This window comes from Ambystoma mexicanum, chromosome 6p (genome assembly GCF_040938575.1).
Source record: "Ambystoma mexicanum isolate Mex_15411 chromosome 6p, UKY_AmexF1_1, whole genome shotgun sequence".
NCBI lineage: Eukaryota > Metazoa > Chordata > Amphibia > Caudata > Ambystomatidae > Ambystoma > Ambystoma mexicanum.
In genome coordinates, this window is record NC_090935.1 from 103297752 (window position 1) to 103324238 (window position 26487).

The following is a 26487-nucleotide window of genomic DNA, read 5'->3' on the forward strand; positions in this document are numbered from 1 at the left end:
GTGATAGATAGGGGTGATGGTGAAATGGTGAACTGAAAAGAGGTAGGAGAAGACATGGCATCAGATATTTGTGAGACACTGAGGCATTAAGAGAGTAAGTGCACCTCCTCCACCTCAGTCAGTCCATCAAGGAGAGTGAATGAAGCCTAGTTTGGAGTCATGTAGGGCTGCCAGGGTGATAGTATCAGGGTGACAGGGTGGCAGTGTCAGATGGAGAAATTCCGGTTTCAGTGATAGCAAAAGATCTAGGGGAGGAGATCTGGGGTGAAAGTAGTCAGCAATAAAGGACATTTTGTTTGCAGACAGACTGAGCATTCCAGAGTACAATGTTCTCAATATATACCTTATTTCACTTGTTGGTGAGTAGTGAGCGATGGATGGTACACTCATTCAAAGAGGAAATACTCGGAGTAATGAGGATCACATAGGACCAGTCACAGGAGATTCAACGTGCTAATGTCAAAGCCATTAAACTTCGAAATAGCTCCCCCAGTTCACACCAGGTCCATCCTACATACCTCACACTTTGGTCCATTGCAGCTCTTTCAGCAGCAATCCAACCCCTTCCTAAACTGGGACTTTGAAGTGTTGGAAATAAAATAAACAATATAAGAGCTGGCATTGAAAATGGATCTTCGTGGTGGTCTGCATGTGGATATGTATTTATTTTGGGGGCCATTACACAAGACTTGCAGGTGCCATATATTTGCTGTACTCTTAGGGTACCTACAAATGCACCTGTTTGATGATGCCGAGGAACACTAGAATATCAATGTCCTATGGTGCTCACATGCCTGTCATAAAAGCATAGACCTTTTGGTAAACAGAATAGGACTGAAGCCATTTTGCAGTAGAGAGAGAAAAGTGAAAGTGAAGACATATGAAATAAATATATAAACAGCGATTGCTAGTGCATACTGTTCTGGTAGCAATAATTAGTAAGGTTAACTGCTTTCGCATGAGAATCCCCTTAGGGAGTTCATTTTTTTAAAAATATTACTTATTTTCTTGGTTAACTGGTCTTGCCTGCCTCAAAGCACAATGAAAGGCTACATAAACCAATTACACTCCACCACAGTTGCAAGCTTATCTGTCTGCTAACAATGAATGTCTAAGCTATACTGAAGCAAAATTAGTCTATTGAACATGTAATATCTACACTTCGCACTGCGTCACTGATGTGACAGAATTTTCCAGTATATTCTTGTATTAACGACTTTTCGATCTAAAACATAAAAAAGTGTTGATAAACAAAGGATTTCTAGCATGACCCAACCCTAATTGGAGTTCTGTGGTTCTTTTACACAACGATCTTGGTTCTATGAAGTCTCAGATCCATTGCCCAAATTGGCATCCCTGGAACAGGTAACACAAATGTGTCTATTTGTTGAAGCACACTGGATGGTATGCACATAGGGTGAAAAGGGCCTTGGTGAACTAGGAAATTAACCATTTTATTTAAGATCCATTCACAAATCAAGGCCAGTCTGTCTTTTCTTTCTGTTAATTGTAAATTCGGGTATCTTCTTATTGCATCTTGAAACCCCGCCTGAAGAAAAACGTTATTGGGTACTGTCTGAAAAGCACTTTCGTCCATGCCCTACACTCTGGGGTTCAGTGTACGGAGCTAGTTTTGTTATTCTTGCATGAATGTAGCCTGGTTCAAATGTGTTTTGTTGTTTTGTCCTTTTATTTAGCATGAGACCTGCAAAGTACTGTGTGAAAGGATGAACCTACATAAATACACCATCTCACACAACAAAACGGAAAACCCAGTGTGTCGACAATTCACACATGATGCACATTCATTGCATGATCTATTTGTGATGAGTCTAAAAGGTGGCCTCTTAAATTAGTACCTGAAGAACCTTAACCTGAAAGACTCTCAAATGCCACAGACAGAGGTGCCGCGGACCGCTGTGCTTGTGGTGGGAGATGCAGCTACAAACCACTCCAATCTCCGGGGCATTGCTGCTACCTCTACGACCGGACGCATATCTATTGTGGTCCGGTGGGAGCTTTTATAACTGGAATACAAGTTATTTTGGGATACCAGTTTGGTTCCTGACTGTGAATTGACCAAAAGCATTCCTGGTACCAATGAGGGATTTGTTCCATCATATCTGCTACACCCCTGAATTAATTATACGGAGATGGTGAGGCTTACTCCAGTCCATGAAAGGCAAGACAACTAATCTTGACTTTTATGTCCTGAGGAAGGTCTACATAAGAAAGGGACATTACTATCAGTTCCAGGAGACCGAAACACGCGACGACTATACAATCTGTTTGAAATTATAACAAACTATCTAACAACACCAGTAATAAAGACAGGGTCGGAATATGTTGCATAAGTACCTTTACGAGATGTGTGTAATATAAAGTTCTGTTTAAACCTAAAAGAAGGAAAGCCATTGCTATTCTGCGAGAGTTGATGGGAATGAATGAGACTATTTGCGTATGAGCCTGATTATTTGTAATATGTTTCGTTTTTATGCTATGGATATGCATTAGTATCCCAATAAATATTGCACATATATCTTTGTGCTGATTAAATAAAATGTATATGTAATGTATTGAGTTAGTAGGACTTGTTATCCTTTATTCACCAGAGAATTTAAACCTACTGTAACCTATGCCATGATACCTCAGGGTTTGAGCGTATAACACATGCAATAAAATAAATAAATTGAGACTTTGCGCAGACATTGGGGAGTTACATAAATGTCAAGATGGCCCGAACAGGGAACGTGAGTAATTCCAGAATTACTTCCTGGATTCTGTCCATGCAAGGCTTTCATGTGGAGGTCAGATATGGCCAACACAAGAAGAGAGCCCTAGCGCAAGGTTTGGCTGACTTGCATGACTGTGCTCAAGAAAACTGTCTCAAGTACGAAAGTCTAAAGACCAAAGACAACATGGAGGCATGCCTTACTTCCCCACACAAAGTCTATAAGGAATACATGTGCCAGGGGATACCAACAGTTTGTGTTGTTGGATGCTCCTACCATGTTGATAATCACGGAGAATCACGCCCTAAGAATCAGTCACATCTTCTCTCATTTCGGCCTTCCTCAAAGGATTGAGTCGGACCAAGGAAGTAATTTTACCAGTGAGCTGATGACAAAGATGTGGGAGATACTAGCTGTAAAGCGAAAACTCCACATTGCCTACCACCCAGCCTCGAGCAAGGGAGTTGAGAGGTACAGTAAAACAATTGTGGCCATCTTGAGGAAATTCATGGCAGACTCTGGACCTAGTTGGGACATCTGATTATTGTTTGTCCTGATCGCCACCATCTTCTACAAAAATGTGTTCAAATGGTGCTACCTCATCATCTGCTTTACAGAACTCAAGAGCAGTCCCTGATCAATGCGTCCACGGCCCATGAATACATTGAAAATGTATGAAAAGACCTTAAGCACACTTTTAAGAGACAGGGTCTAACTGTACAATTTCCAAAAGAAGCAGACCAAAGAGCGGAAGTTCCTCCCCTCTTGGTGTAGTGCTTTTGAAATTGTCGACAAAATATCAACTGTCGCCTATAAGATTTGCATTCCTAAAGGATAACAGATGGACGAGAAATGGGTCCATATCGGTTGAAAAGCTGTCATCCCAGACAGACTTTGCGACTGATTGAAGAACCCAGTGAGGGTAGAGCCCAGGAACCAGCTGAAGAATAAAAGAAAATAATGGAAACCCGGATGGAGGAAATCACACATTTACAGGGAGTAAAACAACTTATACTAATCAGGAATGTACCAAAAGTAACAATAATGTTCTGAATTGTATATGTGAAGTGAAAAGTAATGCGTAACTGGTTGTTTTGTTGTCAAATCGCACGTCGATCATAGCAGGGAAATTAGTACTGTATAAAATACTTAACCTCTCTTTTATTCACTGCAGATTAAATAACTCCTTGGCTCTACAGGCCGGAGGCAGAGCTACCGGAAAGGGGGGGTCAGTGACCAAAAACCCAAAATCAGAAAAGAGTGGAGTGTAGACCAGAGCGTCACTCCCTCAGTACAGGGGAAAGTGGTGTGTGCGCTGGCAAGAAAATTCCTGGGATGAACAAAGGCCACAAGGAAACAGAAACCCCACTCTCTCCTTGCTCTTCTCTCTGTATCAATGGACATGTGGGGCAAAATGTAGCCCCTGAATGCCAGAAATAAAGAGGCTTGAGTGATTTGTGAAGTTCTATTGAAGTATAAGGCCAGCACAGAAATGGTGATGTCAGACATGAGGCCTATTGAACCAAAAACAGGCATAAATCTCAACAGTGCGGAGATATGTGCAATGCATTTCAGCAAGGAAAAGAAAGACATGTGGCTGACAATTTTGTTTTACTAAATCCATGGAAAATCTACACTTTCTACTGAAAGAGACAGATAACAGTGTGTACATTATCGTCAATGTAATACCAGAGTGTGATCCCAAAAATGAAACCAAATTTATTGCATTTATAAGATATAAAATAACTTCCTTTTTCCTCATCCCAAAATGACATTACCCAGAGAGAAGTGCCAACTTGGTTTCAAGGTGAACATGGTTTTCTCATTTAAATGCCCTATACATATGGACAATCCATAAGTGATACTCATGTCTTCTGCAACTCTGAGATTAACAAAGTACATTACACATGGCTATATGGCCCAGATGCCTTGTAAAATGAACTGTGTGAGTTAAAAGCCATTTCTCGCATGATGACACCTGCAGTTGGGCATTTCTGCTGAAATGAAACTTTAACCTCAAATACCTTTCCTCTGCTGGTCCTGGAGAGAGGGATGTCTGGTTGTTAACAATCAATCAGTTCAGTTTCTTAAATAAATAAAAATAAATACACTGCCTAGATGTAAACCACAGAGGAAATAGATGAAGCCATGTCTATTCTTTCAGCAGAAGTGACCTTGAGGTCACAACTCCCATAGAATGTGCATTAAAGCTACAGCCAGGACCATTACAAGGCCAAGAAGGGATAGGCTAACGTAAACATGAAGCTCACATCTCACACAGTTGTATGGGTAAATGCAGGAGGGGGAGCCAACAATCAGAGTGTAACTATCTAACCCTGCTGGAAGCACACCCTGTCCCTACGACAGGGTGCCTATCCCTAGGCAGCGTGTGGTGCAGCGCCTATCTAATAGGGATAGAATGGGAGAAAAACTGTCCCTCCAATAACCAAATGTATGGGTACCACCAACCTGCATTGGTTTATGTTTTGACAAAATGAAAAAAACTGTATCTAAAAAGAGCAACCAAGCAAAAACACTACTCCTAATATGTTCAGAAGTGACAGAGCTAGGTATTAGATCACTGTCGTTCTCAGTTAAAGGTAGCTTGCATGAGTGCTTAAAAGACTGTGGGAATTTCTCTACCATTACTCACACATAGGCAATTTAGTCAGATCTCATCTGGAGTAGTGGGTGTAAAGAAAGACTTAAAATGGGGCGCATCAAAGTGTGGTATTGATGATGCCTACTAAATATAGCGTTCTATAAAAAAAACTCACAGCTTGTGAGTCAAACAATTACTGGTAAACTTTATTCTAGGATATCACCCCTTGTTATTGAGGATATTTGTAAAAGGTCATGGGTCCACCCATGACCAGAGAGGTCGAACGGTTTCGATGGGATAAAGTGATTCTAACCATCTTCTTCAGGACGAATTCGTCAATTTAGCGGTAAGTCATCTTCCGGCCATGCCCAGATAGTGGGGGCACAGGGTGGGATGGCTGTCCAACTGTCAGGCACACTCCTTGAATCAGCCAACTTCACCCCAGTCTCCCGAGTGCCCCTTACACCCTCCTACTCACCTGTGGTCTCCTCGTCCGATTTGATCCCAAATCTCTTTTTCCACAATGCCTCTTCTCTGGAGTGTAGATGAGGTCTGCCTCGAGAGGAAGCCACCTTGCCCCTCCAACCTGGGGCCAAGGGGGCCCCCGAACCGGGGCAGACCGGTTTAGGGGAAAAGCCGAAGGGCGCAAAAAAACCTTTCCTTGCTGATAATGGCGACAGGTTCCTAGGCAGGACTGCGTGAGTTAGATGGATCCAGGTGTTCGGGATATCCACAGAGAGTAGTGTTTGGTAGCAGTTCCAAGGGAATTTAACACTACTGATGATTGAGCATTATGTGAATGAGCAGAGAGGGGATGAAACAGGGGAACCAGAGCGAGTGAGAAAGCTAAAGTAAGTGGAGCGAGAGAGAGGAGCTCCCACAGAGTGAGGAGGGCAGAGAAACAGAAAGAATGCCTGGAAGGAAAACGGGAGAGGAAGAAAGGGAGCGGAAACTGCCGCGGAGGAAAGAACTGCAGCGTACCAACCCGGAAGCCTTCGCGAATAGGTTGCAATGAGCGGGCTTCCGGGTTGGCGCACGTAAAAAGACGCCGCTGGTCGGAAGGCGGGAAGGCTGGACCGCTGCAGTCGGATGCGTGCGGCGTGACGGCTCATGTCAATGGCCGCTCCAACGCCAGCGTCTCCACAGCTGCCAGCAACCGCCGTGCGTGACACCATCTCCTGCAAGGGAGACAAAAGGCAGATGCAACAAAAGAGGGTGTAAGTGTACCCCGTTAGTACCCCTAACTGAAAACACCACTAGTGTATAGGTAGTAAGGGTTTTGTGGGGAGTGTTTAAGATAGCGAAGGTTTCAAGTTGGGGGTGGACCTATGAACTAGGATGTGCTGCTGGCTGTGTAGCATAGCGTTTATTTCTACCACTCCAAAATGCCATGTATCGCGGGTTGTCGGGGGGGGGTGAGTCAAATGTCTGCAGCCGCGCATACCAAGAAAGCTACTTCTCGGTTCCTTGGTTGCGCATGTAACTCATTTGGGGTCCTTTCCTCCCTAGCCCCCATTCCACACTCCTGTCATCCAGACGCCTCTTATCCACCCTCTGAAACACCCAACGAACCCGCGATCGAGCTACAGACACATCAGACACCGTGCTATGCTGCGATTGGCCTATGCGAATTAGTCCCGTCTACCTCGGCACGCGACCAGGAAGTAGCTTTCCTGGTACACGTGGATGCAGATGTGATCTTCTCCTCTGTCGGATGGCTGCTATAGGGCTATTTTCCAGCAATGCAGCAGGTAAGCAGCCTGTCCCTGTGCCTAGTGCACCCGATGCACACAGCGTGTGAGCAGCTGCTCCCTAACATGCTAACATCCCGTTATGGGTGAATTTCTTTTTGCCTCATCTGTAGCATTTTTGACATCAACACAGGCATTTGCGTTGGCCTGACGGCCCCTGACTAATGAGTTCCTCAGGTGGGCACATTTTCTCTTTCTCTTATGAGCTGGTGGCACGTGCATGGAGGGGGCTCTCCCTTTACACTCCTGGTAATTTGTCCCCCCCACACTTGGTATTTTGGAGTGGTAGAACTAAATGCTACGCTACACAGCTAGTAGCACAGCCTAGTTGATAGCCCCCCCACCTTGAAACCTTTGCTATCTTAAACACTCCCCACGAAACCCTTACTACCTACACACTAGTGGTGTTTTCAGTTAGGGGTACTAACAGGTACACTTCCACCCTGTTTTGTTGCATCTGCCTTTTCTCTCCCTTGCAGAAGACGGAGCAGCCATCCCACCCTGTGCCCCCACTATCTGGGCATGGCTGGAAGATGATTTACCGCTAAATTGACAAATCGGTCCTGAAGAAGATGGTTGGAATCAGTTTATCCCATCAAAACCAGTTGACCTCTCAGGTCATGGGTGGACCCATGACCTTTTTCAGATATCCTCAATAACAAGGGGTGATATCCTAGAAGAAATTTACCAGTAATTGTTTGACTCATAAGCTGTGAGTTTTCTTATAGAACACTATATTTAGTAGGCATCATCAATACCACACTTTGATGTCCCCCTTTTAAGTCTTCCTCTACACCCACTACTCCACATGAGATCTGACTAAATTGCCAATGGGTGAAAAAAACATGGCATAGAAATTCCCACGGTCTTTTAAGCTCTGATGCAAGCTACCTTTAGCTGAGAACGGCAGTGATCTAATACCTAGCTCTGTCACTCCTGGACATATGAGGAGTAGTGGTTTTTGCTTGGTTGCTCCTTTTAAATACAGTTTTTTCATTTCGTCAAAACATAAACCAGTGTAGGTTGGTGGTATCCATACATTTGATTTTAGGAGGATCAGTTTTTCTCCAATTCTATCCCTATTAGATAGGCGCTGCACCACACGCTGCATAGGGCTAGGCACCCCGTAGTAGGATCAAGGTGTTCTTCCAGCAGGGTTAGATAGTTACACTCTGATTGTTGGCTCCCACTCGTGAATTTACCCGTACAACTGTGTGAGATGTGAGCTTCACACTACATACAGCCTTTCTCTTTGAAATCGTTCTTAATGTGATATAACGTTGTTGGCATAACGATTATGGAATGCAATAATGTCTACTTTACTTTTGAATTTCCCTGATGTTTCACCTAAGATAAACATGAGCCAGCATCTGGCTGGTCACATGCTTAAGGGGAAATGCAATCTAAGAAACAAATTGGGGGCCAGAGTGAGCGAGGCATGCAAGGCTGGAGTATAGTTAATCGAAAAATACATTTTATTGCATTAATAAAAGGCAGCATATATGCCACAGCGCTCATTGCAGACTTTTATTAAAGGTGACAGTAACCCCTTTTGAACTAATGCAAAACAATTGTTGTGGGATAAACTTAACGGACGTTATTAAGGAAAATATGGTTTGGGCCTTCCCATGATTACGAGAGATTTGAAAGTTGGTGTAAGGGTGAAGGACAAAATTAACATGCGAACTATGAAGTGCCATATTTTTCACTGACACATTTCCTGAGCAAACGAAGAAAAATTGTATCTCTGCACATGAAGGCAGTGCCGACTTCAGATTAGCATCATCTGATTTGCCTTAAAACATAGTTCTTAAAAATATATCCATACATGTAAAGACTTTAAAAATTAGTGTACTTGCCATGTTCATAGAATTTCAGAGTTCAAACATGCCAAACCCACATGTCAGTTTGTGATGACAAAGCTTTCTCCTCCCCCAGTTTTCCTAACTCACACCCCTCAACTTTTTGTCCTATTAGGACACAGGTGTGAGGGGGTGGATAGAACCAACCAATCCCTTCCGCGCGAATCATGACAAATTTGTGATGACATTTGCCCTATAAGTATAAGTTTGCATCAGAACTAGGTTTATCCACTTATTCGGGGAGGTAACCTGCTGCTGTACTCTTGCGAGAAATAGCCTAGCAGAGGCCCCAAATCTTGCATTGGAGACAAGGACAAGGAGAAATAGAAGCTGACTGGGACCCCTTGGAGGAGCCAGAGGGGACTATCCTTGACTGACACTTGCTGTCCCAGTGATGCCCTGCTGTTCCCTGATGCAAACTAAAAGGCCTCTCCTGTAAGTAAAACTATCCCAAAGCCATAGATTGTGCTGGCCCTGCATTTTACAAGTATTGTTCTAGTTATTGTTCTACCGTCTATCTGTTTACAACCTTAGCATATTTAATTAAAGTAAATCAACTAATTCCCCTATAGAAATCACGGTATGTGTTTTGTTAGCATTTGAAACCAACAGGCTCCTCCTAGTGTTTTGCGAGCCAGTATAGACAGAAAGATTTGATTGACTATTTGCAAGAAAACCCCTGACTTCGGTACAGAAGTGTGGGTGTCCGGAAATCCAATAGAGTTAATCCCCAAACCTTGTTTCCAAGTGTGTGTGCAGAGTGCAAAATGAAATTCCCCATTGATCCCTTCCAGTTAAAAATAGAAGTGTGAAGCCTTGTATTTCCTTTGCATGTGTAGTGGAAGAAAACTAAATTGCCTCTTTGTTCCCATTGTGCTCTGATCCAAACCACAAAGCCCTGTCTGCTCTTTTTAGGAGTGGCAAAAAAAATGTTCCCATTGCTTTTCTTTCCCTCGTATGCAGTGATGTTTCCCCTTGAATCCCTTTTCCAAAGAGTGCATTTTTATCAGAACCCAAAAAGATGTTCCCATTGTGTTCCTACTCTCTGCCACTGGCCTTCAATTCAGAGTGGTCAAGTCTAATTGTTGTTTGGAGGGTGGGGGTTGCTGGGAGAAAAAGTATTATAACCAAATCAGCAATCACTGTGTGTTTTGAATTGTTATTTGTCTGTATTGGTGCGTGATTTGAAAAGATAGCTGCAGGAAATTGTGACTGCATATCTCAGTATTATCTCTGTGTGGGTGCCATTATAGAAGTCATTTTTGTTCTTGTGTTGCCACAGCATTGATGGTTGATGTTAGTCTGTCAAATGTGTTTAAAATAAATTAATAAATATATATTCTTACTACACACTGGCCTGGTTCCTAGTCCATTGTGGCACTGGGTTTTTGTTGGGGTTGGGTGTCTGACGGGCTAGAGTCCTTACCAAAATTAATTTCAATAATAGTGCTTTGTTGTGCGCCACCTTGATTGGGGGAAAGGAACTCCCTGAGTTGAGTGTGGACGCATAATAAACTGCAACACCTGGGAGGACCCGCTCTAGCCAATGCAGAGCTCTCTTCGTGAGATAGTATAAAATGTTGCATGGGCCAATGGTAGTCCTGCAACCCTACAACAGTGTAGCTTCCGACATTTAGACATCCGATATGGCTGACCAATCAACTCTTTAGCATATAGATTATCCACATGTAGCCAGCCCAAACTGACAATATTAGCACCCCGTGGGTTTTCGGGGTTTGAATTGATTTTGTGACATCACACCTGTACAAAACTGTGTGACACATGCTCAGACGTTGTGAATGCTGGAGAATTTCTGTTTTCCTGTGTGATCCCTGTCTGCTTTGGATATTAGAAGGCGGTAAACTTTGCCCCACGCCTGTGTCTTCCGTTCTTGCGGTGGGGAGTCTTTGATGGGCCCAAGTTTCTCTGCTTCTTACCAGGGTACCTAATGTTAGTCCCCCTGTGCCAGACTTTAAAACGGTTCCACTATATTTTACAAAACGGCTGATATTATAATCAAGCTTTCACCAAAAGGCACTATTATGTGTCACAATAAAGCTGATTGAAAACAAACCACTCTCAATACTTAAAATCTTTCGCAGGGAGATGAATGGCTCTCTAGCTTAATTATTTTGGTTCCCAATGCCACCCACTAGTATTTGCAGGGAATGTCGTAGATATCACACTGTGCTCTGCAATAATTTGCTGCCCCTACTAAAAAGCCAACTAATGTGAAACTAAATTCCTGACTACAACAGAAATCGTATATATCTTAGAAAAAGTTAGGAATGTCAAGAACTTCTTTAAAGAAATGGGGACAAAAATAGACCTTCACAATTTCCAAAAGTAAAAGCCACTATCTGGTAAGAAACAGTGAGTTTCAAATAATACAACTTGGGAGTAGAGGGGCTCTCCTGCTTACTTACTATCCCTAATCTTGCGTATATTTTTGAATTGGTTTTAACAAAATAAATATGATAAACACAAATAAAGGCAAAATGAAGACCTTACAAATCTTTTCACACATTAGTAACAACTCCTAGAGCATAAAAGGTAATTTCTGACAAATGTGTACATTTAATACATGATATATTGTTTTCTATACAATAAATGTATCATTTTTCATGAATAACAAAATAAAGACAGGAGGAAACACGATTTGGTCAGTTGAGAGCACAACATTTCAACCCCCCGGCTACAGATAAGAAGGAGGAGTCCACAAGGGGGAGACTTCGTGGGACATTAGTTTACTTTTTTTTAATATAACAACTATTTCAACATTCTTGTATTCATACTAATAAAAATGCTCTCATCACAATATAGCTGCAAGTCCGATCTGTGATTTGACGCACATTTTTATCCTACTGATGGCCAAAGACTTCTAGTTAATCCAAAGGCCTCTTGGTGAGCAGGTTACAACTAGGTGATACCTTGTAGTATGGTTGAATTCATGATTGTTGACAAGATTAACCGTATTCAAAACACTCATTTGCCTCTTGTTGGGTAAATTCAAGGTGTTCTCTTTGTTTGTATCCATGGTCTTCCTTTTACCAAGCACACAAGGATGATAGATGAAGTTAGCCTTATCAGGATTAAGACCTCAAGGTTATGCACAGATCTCCTATGATGGACTATCGAATTGATAAAGTTGATTTATGTTTCATCTTCAAAAGTTCGAAAAATAGAGTACAACGTGTGTTTGGAAAATGTTATTGTTTCTCTACTGTACTGAAATTCTTTCATACTGTCTCTTTAAATGCAGAGGAGTACTGTTCACTTAGATCAAGGATCACTAAGATTACCAGAGAAGTCCAACCCACAGGCAACACCGTATTCTAGTCTGGGACTTTACTTTGCAATCACTCTATTTAATTTGTATGAGTGACCCAAGTCAACAACTCTCAATTGAGGACCAAAAGCTTCAGACTCACCATTGAATTACAATGGTATGTAGTCATCTGGTAGCCATATTGTTTTGTGCATGAGAGCTGCACTAAATTATTTGAGGTATTCTGTCAAATTCAGCACTTATCCAGTAGCTTTATGCTGTATCATCCAAAGACTGGAGACTGAGGACTGCAGTGGATACAAACAATGGAATAAAGTTGATAACAACCCTTGTGGGTGGTGTCTTGTTATTGGGGCCTCCGTCTTTCTCCTTAAGGATGAAAGGTGGCGAATCAGAGAGCCTGGGGCAGTCTTCATGAAGGAGCTGTTCATTCCTGTTAATCAGTTTGCTTATTTGCTCTTCTACCTCCCCCACGCTGGTGACCATTACTTCATTTTTCTCACTGTTCTCAGCAATGGCAGCCCAGGCCTTCAGCCCACCACTCTGAAGGCAACAAGCAGCAGTCCAGATATGGCTGGGAACATTAACGCGGCCATTAGATATAAATTGGCCCCCTGAAACAGCCCCCACCAGGACGAAGGTCTGATCACAGCCTGCTGTCTTATTTTTCATCATCTTATCTTCATACAGATTCCATGAGCCCTGGTTAAGCTTGTTGTGTTGAGGCACTATATTGGTTAAGGTGAAGGTAGCTGTTTTGCTATTCTGGATGCTGTGATGAAGGCTTGGATTCAGGTGACCTCTGTCATATGTTTGAGAACTTTGTTTGTAGTCACTGGAAACAGCCTGGCTTTCTTCAAGCTTATTTCTGTCAATCTTAGTTGAAAATTCAATGTCCATGCTCTTGTTGTAGGATATATCCACAAGCTGCAAAATATAAAATGGATGAAAATTGTTAGCAGGGCTGCAAATGGGGCTTTAAGAGGACTGGACATATTAGATATTATAAATGCTGGTCAGGGACGTTTAACCACAAAGATAAAGGAGAGTGCTGCATTTACAAAATTGTTATCTTGTCCGAATCATATTTGACTTTAGCTGAGGCGGGTTTAGATGTTCTACTTAATAGCTTACATTTTAAAACTTTTTTGGCATGACAATTTGCAAGATCTTCCTTAAAGAAACATTGTAAACAGAGACTTGTTGCTTCGTCTTGAAATACCTGTGATAGAAAATTACGGTATCTCGTCAATCCATTGAACACCAAAGCATCTAATACCAAACCATCAAATTATATGCAACGAAATTCCATTACATTGAATAGCCATTTCGTTGTATATAATTGAATCGATCCATCGAAATTAGTGGGGTTAGGGTTGGGGCTAGGGTTAGATCAGGGGTTAGATTAGGATTAGGGCTAGGGTTGATTAGATTAAGGGTTACATTAGAGTTATGGTTGGGGGCTGGGTTGGGGCTAGGGTTGGGGGTTAGGGTTGGGGCTAGGGTTAGATTAAGGGTTACATTAGGGTTAGGGTTGGAGCTAGGGCTAGATTAAGGGTTACATCAGGTTAGGGTTTGGGCTAGATTTGGGGCTAGGGTTAGATTAAGGGTTACATTGGGATTTGGTTTGTGGCTAGGGTTATGGGTAGGGTTGGGGCTAGGGTTAGATTAAGGGTTACATTAGGGTTAGGGTTGGAGCTAGGGTTATATTAAGGGTTACATTAGGGTAAGGGTTTGGGATAGGGTTAGATTAATGGTTACATTAGGGTTAGGGTTGTGGCTAGGGTTGTGGCTAGGGTTAGATCAAGGGTTATATTAGGGTTAGGGATGGGGCTAGGGTTGGGGTTAGATTAAGGGTCACATTAGGGTTAGTGTTGGGGCTAAAGTTGAGGCTAGGGATAGGTTTGGGGTTAGATTAAGGGTTACATTGTGGGCTAGGGTTGGGGCTAGGGTTAGATTAAGGTTTACATTGTGGGTTAGGGTTGGGGCTAGGGTTAGATTAAGGGTTATGTTAGGGTTAGGGGATGAGGTTAGGGTTGGGGCTAGGATTGGTTAGTTTAAGGGTTTCATTAGAGTTAGGGTTGGGGGTTAGGGTTGGGGCTAGGGTTGGGGGTTAGAGTTGCGGCTAGGATTAGATTAAGGGTTACATTAGGGTTAGGGTTGGGGCTAGGTTTAGATTAAGGGTTACATTAGGGTTAGGGTTGGGGCTACGGTTAGGGCTAGGGTTAGATTAAGGGTTACATTAGGGTTAGGGTTGGGGCTAGGGTTAGGTTAAGGGTTAGATTAAGGGTTACATTAGGGTTAGGGTTGGGGCTAGGGTTATGTTAAGGGTTACATTTGGGTGAGGGTTGGGGCTGGGTTAGATTAAGGGTTACATTAGGGTTAGGGTTGGGGCTAGGATTAGATTAAGGGTTACATTAGTGTTAGGGCTAGGGTTAGGGTTGGGCCTAGGGTTAGATTAAGGGGCACATTAGGGTTAGGGTTGGGGCTAAGGTTAGATTAAGGGTTACATTAGGGTTAGGTTTGGGGGTTAGGGTTGGGTCTAGGGTTAGATTAAGGGTTACATTAGGGTTGGGGCTAGGGTTAGGGTTGGGACTAGGGTTAGATTAAGGGTTACTATAGGGTTAGGGTTGTGGCTATCGTTAGGGTTGGGGCTAGGGATAAGGTTAGGGTTTGGGTTAGATTAAGGATTACATTAGGGTTGGGGCTAGGGTTAGATTAACGGTTACATTAGGGTTAGGATTGGGGCTAGGGTTAGGGTTGGGGCTAGGGTTAGCTTGAGGGTTTCTATAGGGTTAGGGTTGTGGCTAGCGTTACGGTTGGTGCTAGGGATAGGGTTAGGGTTGGGGCTAGGGTTAGATTAAGGGTTACATTAGGGTTAGGGTTGAGGCTAGGGTTAGATTAGGGTTTACGTTAGGATTAGTGTTGGGGGGTGGGTGTGGGGGTTGGGGGATTGCTGTGGGGGGAACTACCCCAATATACAAAATAAATCCACAAAATATGAGCACTGGACAGCTCCATGTAACGTTTTAAAGCATCGACAGGCTATCTTTTACATGTAAAAGTGCATTTCCATTGAAACCAGTCCATTTATATTTTCGATGGACTGGTTTAGATGGAAAAGCACTTTTACATGTAAAAGATAGCATGTCCATGCTTTGGCATTCAATGCTTTTTATTAGATGCTTTGGTGTGTCGTTGCTTTTTTTTCGATGGAATCGCTATAAACCAATTACATCATGTATAGCACCCGTGTTGCAGCAGTAGCAATCGCTCTGTATCATATGTGTTAGAAGAGCGATTACAATTTATTTCTCCAAGTTGATGAAGGTCTTTGGCTTGGGATGCAAAGCTATGAAGTTGAAGATTATACTGATTACAATATATAACGGGGTGTTTTGTCTACATGTAATGTGGTTGTTGAAGTGAAAGGGTTTCATGAACTGTAAATGATGGAACCCATTCACTCATTCTCTTCCAACCGTAAGCTTGAATATCACACAATAAAAGACACAACGTTCACATGTGTAGGTTAGACCCGAGTCACTAAGCGAGTTACACACAATTCACATTAGAATGTACATGCTGAGTACATGTGTGTGCTTCTGCCCTACTACATATGCTACAAAAGTGGGTATTTAAAAGGGGGGGGGTGTCATAGAGGGGCTATGACATGGCAATCCAGCCCTTAATATGTGTATTTACACGTGCAGTTCCTACACTGATCCATGCAACTAACTATTGACTGATCTAGATATGGTGCTCTAAGTGTGGCGGTGCCGCCATTGCAAGCTAATTGTAAATGCATACTGTCAAGTTGTCAATCCATCAATGGCCAGTGGCCACTTTCTGATATTTAGGGACTGGGTCAAAAATGCCTGTGATATTTACTATGTTTTAGCAGACATTTTAAAAAGGATGCTTGTGTCTCCATCTCCTTTTACTTAGTGGTGTACACAAAATAGTCTAATTCTGTCAAAGAATATGAAGCAGAATGGTTGTTGTATTTAAAAAACCATGTACTAAACTTGAAAAAGACATTTCAAAAAGAAAAATGGAAGCGCTATTTTAAATATGTGTTCCCATGATTCATGTAATTGTAATTGTTTATTTATACAGAGCTTATACACAGGTGGGTGCTTCAAAGCACTTCAAGTCGGGAAGGGAACAAGGGAATAGAGTAATCATTATTAGGCCTTGAAGTTTCCGAATGATCTAAACGGAAAACTAGCATACTAGGCCTGACGGTATTTCTCCTAGTGCAAGTGCATGAAGTCTTACAGTTTCGACCCAGCTAGGGAGGGGGGAACAGAAAAAGGTGGGGTGAGGGGGACAGGACAGACGAACAGGACAGACGAACTTAGTAGTCCTAGTACATTTAGGTAATGCATGCATACAGGTGGAGGTGCAAGGAAGAGGGGGTGGGGGAACAAACACGTCCAGTCCAACAGGGCCCTGGGTTGAGTGCAGAGAGGTTGCCTCGCTCATGGAGCGTAAGCTGAAAGTGCAGTAATGCTGAACATAGTGCAGTGGCCCTGAGGCAAGTTCAAAGATTGACGGGGAGTCCTCGGACCTGTTCAGCTCTGGAGGTGAACCAGGCAACCAGTCACAAAAACTGAGCAGAGTTACGAAGGAGGAAGGAGGGTGGAGAAAAAGAACACAGGTTAGCAGGGTAGAGGGTGAGAGAAGGACGAGGAGAAGAGCAAGCTCTTGAGGAGTGTCCGGAACTTAAAGTGCTATGACTCATGACGGAGAGAGGCAGGGAGGCTGTTCCAGAGGGAGGCACCTGCAGAGGATAAAGATCTACCCCCAAATCTGTGTTTGTGAAAGTGGCTCACGGGGAGGACGAGCAGAGGACTCTAGATGAGAGTATTTAGGAAGAGAGCATTGAAGTTTGTGTGGGCCCCGTCTTGTGAATTATGCAGAGGGTCTTCAAATTGATCTGTGCAGCCACAGGGAATCAGTGGAAGGATTTCAGCACTGGAGATATGCGGATCCTGGGCTTGCGATTCTGTTCTGGGTGAGCTGTAGAGGATGGAAAGTAGAAGTAGAAGGTTGAGAAATAGGTGGTTGCAATTATCCAGCCTAGAGAGAACCAGGGCTCTTGAGGTGGTGAGACTCAAGGAGAAAGTGAAAAAGGTGTCTTTCTCTTTATTTTAATCAATATCTCAAACTATTTTCATGAAAACAATCCAGAAAAAACTAATGAACAAAAAAGCAGGCACCACATGTGAGGAAGGATATTGCATATGCAAACCCGGTGCTACTCATAGTAGCAGAGTTCACAAATGCAAAGTGGTAGGTTGAAATAAAGAAAATCGATACTGCAATTTCATTGAAAATCAACCACACATTGAAATACTGCGAGTTGCAAGGAAGCTTATGGGGAAAGTGAATTCAGAACCTTCCTTCCAGCTCACATCCAAATGCATAAATGGCTTCTGTCCTCTCATGCAGGACACAAGTCGAAGGTACATGCGAATTGAGTGGCCTCCAAGTAGTATCTCCTTCACCCATACACCACCACGAGCATAAGAAGGCACTTGCCTATTCGGCAGTTTTGCAATTCCATCAAATCCCAATCCACATCCTCTTACCCCAATTCCATCCCACTACGCTACAGGATGCATGGCTCTATAGCTTTTTCAGTGTTTCTTTTTTCAACCCCATCTTATACCAGCAGATGAAGTGCTCTCTATCACTCTCCGCCTGCTCTCCCACATTTTATGGTGGGGCAGACTAGCCTTCAATATTATTTGAGATTCCCCACTAATCAGGTTTGCCAAAGAGGCCAATATGCGGAGGAAATGTAAGCCACATGTTCTGCTGCCTAACATGAGACTGCCTCGCCCCAGTTATAATTGATGTAGAAAAGGCATTCCACCGGTTTGTAATTCTTCTAATTTCCAAACACCCTTCACTCTTACTAATTTCACCCCAAAAATACTTCTCTCATACAGAGTCTTCACACCAATCTCTCTATACTTCTTTTGGCAGACTGGCCCACAGGGGATCTGGAAATATTTCCTAGCATGCAGTTCTCCAGAGGCCTTCGCCTGTGTCCAGCCGTGCCATTGGGTTCCGTCTCTCGGGACTGTGCAGAAAGCGGTATGGAATATTTCCTCTTCCTAGCTGCCAAGTCTTTAGCCTGGGAGGTCAACTCTGAGATACCTCGCCCACTCGTGGGGAGGCTTGCACGGAGACCTAAGGATACCTAAGGAAATGATAACCATGAATTCCAGGTGGGGTTGCCCTTGGAAATTCAGGCTTGCACTCTACAACTCCTCTCTGGGCTCCCTGTTGTCTAAGTCTCCTTCTTCTCTTTCAATCACGGTTTGGACGCAGGTGGGCTAGTCAGCCTTCGGTCTCTGGATCCACATTGACAGAAACATGGCTCAGTCGCTCAACAAAATTGATGGTGGTCAGAACCACACTGAATTGGTCCCAAAGGAAAAATTGTCAGTAAATGTTCATGACATCATTATTAAGGTGCTTTTGGTCCTGCCACAGAGTGATCCCCTTTTATCTTTTCTGCTTCTTCAATGGTATTAAATCGGGGAAACTCTTACATCAGCAGTACTAGGTTGTGTAAATGGTAGCGGTGCACTATGCACTATGCAAATCGCACATAATATAACTGTCAGAGTTTTGATTCCAGCTTAATGACGTTAATGAGGGAGTATATCACATATTATCAATCAAATATATTTAAACTTCCATAATTCACTGTGCATGCTGTGGATGATGTCTGTGGAATTAAGGAGGTGCACACCACAGTTTTTAATATTATACATTTCATGGCACATACATTATATTTAATGCTCATTAGGTAAACAGTCTACAATTCAGATCAGGGCCATCTCACATCTTTATAAAGGTATTTCCCTCTGATTTCCGAATACGCCCTTCATGGCTGAACTGGGACATTCTTTGCATCTTGATAAGGAGCAATCACAAAATAAATGAACCAAATGACCAAGTATAACAGTCACTGATTAATTCAAGTGTAGGCCCAATCATCTCTTACAAAGAATTAGAAAACTTCATCTGCAGGTAATGGCTTATAAGAAAATGATTCTGTTCACTTTGGGATGTTCTACCGGTATCTGTTCTGCACACAGGCAGATTTTGAACCCAAGCTTGAGAAACAAATATTATAACTAGTGAGGAAAACGAAATCCTGCACTACTTCATATTCTGCTCAGTTGAGAGTGACAGAATGGAACTAGGTACACTTTGTACTCTCCAACCTCACAGACAGCTACTCCCAAGCCAACATGCTACCATAGTGGTACGGCTTATTAACTGTACGAAAGGATATCCTACAGCCTATATGATAACAACCCACCTACACAGCTACAGATATACACCCAGCCTCTACACACTTAAAGATAATGGCCTGTTGTGTAATCCAGTGTCCAAAGGTGAACTAGCACTGGGCTACAGTCGAAATGAATGTTGCTCAAAATTGTACTGTGTAAAGCAGGCCTTTAGCTAAATCATAGTTCTTCCTGACATTTTTATTGCAGAGAGAGAGCTTACCTTACTTAACAGCAAAACTTTGGTGGCATCAACCCCTACCAGGAAATGTTAGCATGTCACCTTACTGCCGTTAAGAAAAAAAACAAGGTTCAGACATACCTACTCTTTTATTCCATGGACAAGACAGCGTGGAATGATCTGTGCATCCACTGCCTTCCATAAAATCCCATCAAGATAGCCCCCGGACGCCCTTTATAGAGGTGCTACATAATCGCCTCCATCACCCCAATCGCTGAAGACATATCTCCGAACCGGCACAGCAGGACACGCACCATTCGCAGCGTTATCTGGAGCTGACCCCCGGTCCACCCTTCGCCGGCTGCGGTGCCCATTCAAGCAAGCCTCGGTGCGGAGCAGGACCAGCACACTCACCTCATCCTTGCGTGAGCCGCGCTGCATTTGCTGTGGTCCTGCATCCATGTACCAACTGTATATCACTAGGCACCATCACGCATGAGATTGCGTACTTTGCAGCATTTCCCTACTCTAAATCAGTGTTAATCCCACGAGGTAACCTGTCCTAAAATGGCTGCTGCCCTGAGCTCACCCCAGGGACGTCATTTGGGGGTCGCCAGAGGTCGCACGTGCGACCTCTGAGGTCTGCCTTGCAACCTCTGTAGTCTCCCTTGCGACCTCTAAAAAAAATAAAAAAATAAAAACTTATTTTTTTTTGTTGCAATGCAAGCTCCTGGGATGTGGCCAGCACCATGTGGCTCTTTATTTCTGGAGTGGCTAGCTTTCTTGTTCAGGCCCCTTAATAAAAGAAGAAAAATAAGAACATGAGGGCCACAAGTCTAACACTTTCAGCACTGAACTTCAATAAGAAAGAATAGGAATGCCAAAAAAGGTGTCATTCTGCAATTCTATGCAATAATTGCTAGACTCATTAAAGGTTTATTTCAGGCACACTTCAGGGGGTGAGTCACTGATTTAGTCTGTTCTCAAACGCCTCAACTCAGCCTTTCACCATCTGAGGTCGATTAATGGGTACCAACACAGGTTGGGTGATATTGGGTGTATATTTCAACACATCATTATCATTTGGTCATGGGCGTCTGCTTGCAATCACAGTAATTTGGTAATATGGGCCTATACACACTGATCATAACTATACATATGGCGATCCATTCAGGTATGAAATGTATATCACATTATAGTGATAGCGTAACCATATTTTTGGTAGTGTACAATCCTATGTGATGCCACTTCCTGTTTTGTGAACGGGTGAAAGGTCGTGTTCCATCGCTTCCCGCGATATCACTTTGGGGTGGGGTCAAATGACATCACTTCCTGTGATGTCATCCGGGTCAAGGGTCATGTGATGTTACTTCTGCTACCCCTGGCATTTTGGTGAAATGACGTCCTTGGCTCACCCCTCGCCTGACCCAGTCTGTGCCGTGTGCCCGTCCTCCAGCAGCCCAGATTGGCTACATCGTTTGCCTAGTGCATTCCTCCAATAGCCGGCAGGCTATTCAGCCAGCCAACAGCGCTACTGTCGCTAGGCGCCTGCATGCTGTCTACACCACCAGCCGCACTCAGAATAACTGAGGTGAGTATACCAACTGACTGCCATCCCCTCCAAGAAGCTCTTATGAAACACTACCACTAACTGTCACATGTATTAGCATACTAGAAGACGTTCATCGAGGTCACCTCCACGCCATTGAGACTCCGCGCCATTGAGACGTACGGCAATGTCACTTCTACGCCATTGAGACTGACTGCCATCCCATCCAAGAAGCTCTTAAGAAACACTACCACTAACTGTCACGTGTATTAGCACACTAGAAGACGTATGGCGAAGTCACCTCCACGCCATTGAGACTCACTTTCTTTCTACCTGCCCGCACACCTTGTTAGTGCCCTATCTGTGCCCAATAACTTGCAAAAGAGCACACGTTTATAACTTGCGCACTGTATTAATGCTATATGCCTAATGTTTATGCATCTACCAGTACTATGCACTGGTAACAGACCCTTGTACACACATTGCTTGTTTACTATACAACTAGCCCTGCCAACCTATTTAGCCTCTCCGTTATTAGCGCTAAGCATTCTGGATTCTACATCTGACCCTTAACACTTTGATCCCATTGCTAACAATATCTGAACCCTCTAGCACTAGCCATTTAACTGCAATGTTATTTGATATGTCTAGCTAGACTACTTGCCTTAAACACTATACTGTATTGTATTGTTTTTTGCACTAATGTATTTCAGTAGAACCCACACCACAGCACCACCTCACCAGTGCACCCCACCCAACCTCACCTGCTCCTCCCTCTTTATCATCACACTCACCCTCTGGGCTACCAGCAGTATGCCCCCCTCACCTACTGACCACTCCCCGCCACCTGACCCCCATCTCACTACACTCCAATCCAACAGCTATTTCCAAAATACCAAACTGACTGGACAAGCACACCTCCAACATAGGCTCTGGCACCTCAGAACTCGCACCAGGCCTCACAGCACCCACCACAGCTCCCCACCTACACACACTACTCTCTACAACTCACACACCACAGCTCCCCACCTACCACACACTTCAGGAACAAAATACTTAGCTCTCGCACACCCACACCATGCACTATCACACACCGCTCTCAACAGCTCACACACACTTCCCTCCAACATTCCACTCCTAACCCATACCGTTCACCTCCACACACTCTCAATACCCCCTGCACCACCACCTCCAGCACACACAAACAACTTCCGCTGACACCCGCTCACTATGACCTCAAATGCGCTCTCATCAACGCCCGTTCCATCCCTGCACATGCCATTGAAATCAATGACCTTATCACCTCCAACAAATTGGACTTACTAGCCATAACCAAAACCTGGCTCCATGAAGCCTCCAGCCCCGCCATCTCCCTCGCTCTCTCCCCAGGATACAACATCCTGAGGCAGGACCGCAAAACCACTAAAGGCGGAGGCGTGGCCATTATCCACAAAAACACCCTCTCCATTACAACTGGCAACCATCAATGGGAAAACAATGCTGACATCCTCACAGCCAAACTTGCACTCTCTCCCAATTGTACCATAAACCTCATAATCACTTACAAGCCACCAGGTTCTCACCCCGACTACCAAAAGCAACTCCTGCAAATCATAGGCAACAACCTCAAGAGCTCAACTAAATCCATCTTACTCAGCGACCTTAACTTAGGTCTACTTGACCCTAAGGATAAAGCAGCCGCATCCCTGGCCAAAGAACTCACCCACCTAGGGTTCGAACATAAAATCTCAGCCCCCATGCACTGCAAAGGCACAACCATCGATTGGATCGCTGACCGTAATTGCTCATATTCCGTCACCGACATCTTAGCCCTCCCTTGGACCGATCACCACTATATACAATTCTCTATTCCCAACTCTGCCACCCACAAGACCCTCACTCATGCCCCACCAGCTAAAGTTAGAAGTTCAAAAAAACTCACCAAAACCAACCTTGCCCCTTTTCTCAATATCCCCGAACTTAAACCTCCATTCAGCAATGACACTACCTCTCTTGCCAACACCTATGCCCATGTCCTCACCCAAGCCATTGAAGCCATTGCACCCCTAGAAGAAAAAAAAGAAAAGAAATCTATGCACTCCAACTCTTGGTTCTCAGAAGAACTATTGGCCCTCCATACTAAGAAACGTAAAGCCCTCACCAAGTGGCCATCTGCGCCCAACCAATCCTCCCTCAGCGAATTCAAAGAGATCTCTTCCACCAATAAAAATGCCATCTTTAAAGCCAAATCAGAATCTTATAATCAAAGAATCTCTAACGCCACCTCGAAATCCAGAGAAATATTCTCCATCTTCAAAGAGCTCACCTATTTCCAGCCCAGATGAAATCGTTAAGGCCGAAGCCTGGCGCTCCAGCATTCAGACTGCCCTCCTCACCAAAGTTAAAACACTCCAAGACAAAATAGCATCTCAGCGCAAGGCCCTCACCAATAAAGACACCGCCCCCACGCCTCTCCCGCACAATCCTCACCTTCAAACACCCCTCTTCATTTTTAGAGACGTCACAGAGATGGAAGTCACCGACCTGCTCAGTCAAACCCTCCACATGCAAAGGGGGACATTTGCCGTCCTTACATCATCAAAGAATGCGCAGACTCACTGGTTACTATCATTACTGCATTCATTAACTCCTCATTCTCAACAGGCATCATACCACAAAGCCTAAAAGAGGCCTGGGTTCGTCCACTACTAAAAAAGCCCTCCCTTGACCCCTCATCACCCAATAATTACCACCCTATCACTACTGTCCCCTTCCTCCTCAAAATCTTAGACAAAGCGGCCCATAATCAGATCCAACAATTTCTGGAAACCAACGCCATCCTTGGCAGAAGACAATCAGGCTTCCGCAAGGCTGATGGCACAGAAACCGCCCTTCTAGACTTAAAGAACAAAATCACCAAAATAATGGACAATGACAAACCCGCACTACTGCTCCTCCTCGATCTCTCCGTCGCGTTTGATCTGGTTGACCACAACATCCTCACCTCCCACCTTTCTAACGCAGCACACTTTTCGCAGAAGGCCACCACCTGGATTACTTCCTTCCTAAAAGGAAGGGCCATGAAAGTGTACTCTGATCTGGCCAACGCTGCCCCTGAGACCATCAACTGCGGAGTCCCTCAGGGATCCTGCACTGCACCCACCCTTTATAATCTGTTTACCAAACCGCTCTTTGACTTGTTGGATACACTCGGCATAGCATACACCAACTATGCAGACGACACCCAAGTCCTCCTCCCCCTCACCGGGGACTACTCCCAAGACACAGAAGCCCTCCTCCAAATATATGCTACCATTCAAGCATGGATGGCCACCAATGGCCTCTGCCTAAACGGTGAAAAAACCGAGATCATCATCCTAGCCCCCAAGGAAATTCTAGCAAAACTCGGCCCTGAATACTCCCACTTCCACATTGACAACACTAACATACCAGTTTCCGCATCTGTAAAGACTCTAGGAGTCTATTTAGACTCCACACTCTCAATGATGAAACAAGTCAGCAGCATCTCCTCCGCTTCCGCGCTCACCACTAAACTCATCTATGCCATAAAACCATTCCTAACTTCCCAAAACAGCCTCTCCATTGCTAGGGCCACCATAGGAGCGAGGCTAGATTACTTTAACGCCCTCTTAGCATGCACCTCAACCAAAAACCTATGCAAACTCCAAATAGTACAAAATAATGCAATCTGGGCCACCCTGCACATTCCTAAATACGCCCATGTATCCCAAGCAAGACGAAATGCACACTGGCTCCCAGTTAGGGAAAGAATCAAATTCAAAATCCTCACTATTACTTATAAATGCATTAACCTCACTGCACCTACTTACTTATCCGAAACCATAGTCAAGAGCTCCTCAGACCGCCCCAAAAGGAGCCATCACACGAACCAACTCTGCATACCCACCATCAGAAGAGCCAAATCCGGTGACATTGGCTTCCCTGACATTGCACCCAAGCTCTGGAACGCCCTTCCCAACACACTCAAAGCAGAACCATCCCTGCTTGCCTTTCGCAAATCACTTAAAACTATCTTATTTACCTAACCCCCTCTTCCACATACACCCTTCCACTTCACCTCATTCCTGAAGTTGTTCCTTATCTCTATCAATGTGTCTCTACAATCTGCTCTATAAATTTACAATTTCAATGTAACCATCCTCCTCTCCAATGAAACCAGCAAGCTTGTTCACCACTTTAACAGTGCCACGATGCCCACGGGCTGTTGTGCGCTTTATCAATATGAATAAATAAATAAATTATGCCCACCCAGACCCAAGACCTTCCAGTCTGGGGCTTCCCATCCACCAATGACTCACGATGAAACTAATTATCTCAGCACTGAACTCTTGAAGCGATCACCATGGGATTACCTGCTGTTGCCAAACGTTGCCCCATCTCCTCTGGGGCTACCTGCCCAGAAGGTGGATCAACAAAGGTCCTCAAACCTAAGGAGGCACCATTTCCTCACAAATGCTACCTCCTCCCTCATAACAGCCCTCTGCCCAATAATCTGCTAGACAAACACTGCTCATTCTGGCACAGCCCTACCAAGTGTGAAAGAACAGGCCTTACCTGTGGCTCTATCAACCAGTCGGCTCTGCTGCCAGGCCCAGGTTGGTAGATGTACGCAGAGTAGACTGGAATTCGGTTCTTCCTGTCATACAAAGTAGCAAAGTGATACTGATTTCCATACCGCTGGCAAATCCATGCTGCACTCTTGGGTACCAGACCGCTGCTGGGCTCGGTTCCCTTGAAGAAAAACTTGGCACAACCAGTGTTTGTGAAGGTATCAAGGAATACTTCAGCATGCCCAGGAGTGAAGCAACCCAACGTCACCAGGAACCATGGAGACAGCAGCATGATTGGTGAAATGGGACCACGAGGATCCGGTTCTTGCCACTAAAGGAAAAGAGAAAATATGACAGGTGGTACATTTCCGAAAACTTGCACAGAATGCTGTGATTATTCAGTCCATAAATTACAGTCATAGGTGAGGAGTTATGGAGAGCTGAGAGGGAGCTGGCCATGCAGCCATACATTCTTGATAGGTGTCACGATATTACTAGAAATAGATAACAGACAATCACCAGGTCACAATGGAGGAGGACATTTTCTTCATAGATTAGAGAATTGCATGACAACCATCTTCATTTTCAACTGTATACATCTATACAATTA

The 26487-nt window shown here is 44.1% G+C and overlaps 1 protein-coding gene across 1 annotated transcript; it reads right to left on the reverse strand.

Moving 5' to 3' along the window:
* Nucleotides 1-12356: 12356 nt before the first annotated feature.
* LOC138510883 (endonuclease domain-containing 1 protein-like) lies at nt 12357-26204 on the reverse strand. The gene is made up of 2 exons (XM_069626536.1): nt 25882-26204; nt 12357-13163 (listed from the first exon to the last, which is right to left on the reverse strand). The coding sequence occupies exons 1-2, from the start codon at nt 26167-26169 to the stop codon at nt 12489-12491; spliced, it is 963 nt and encodes a 320-aa protein (XP_069482637.1). The 5' UTR covers nt 26170-26204; the 3' UTR covers nt 12357-12488.
* Nucleotides 26205-26487: the final 283 nt, after the last annotated feature.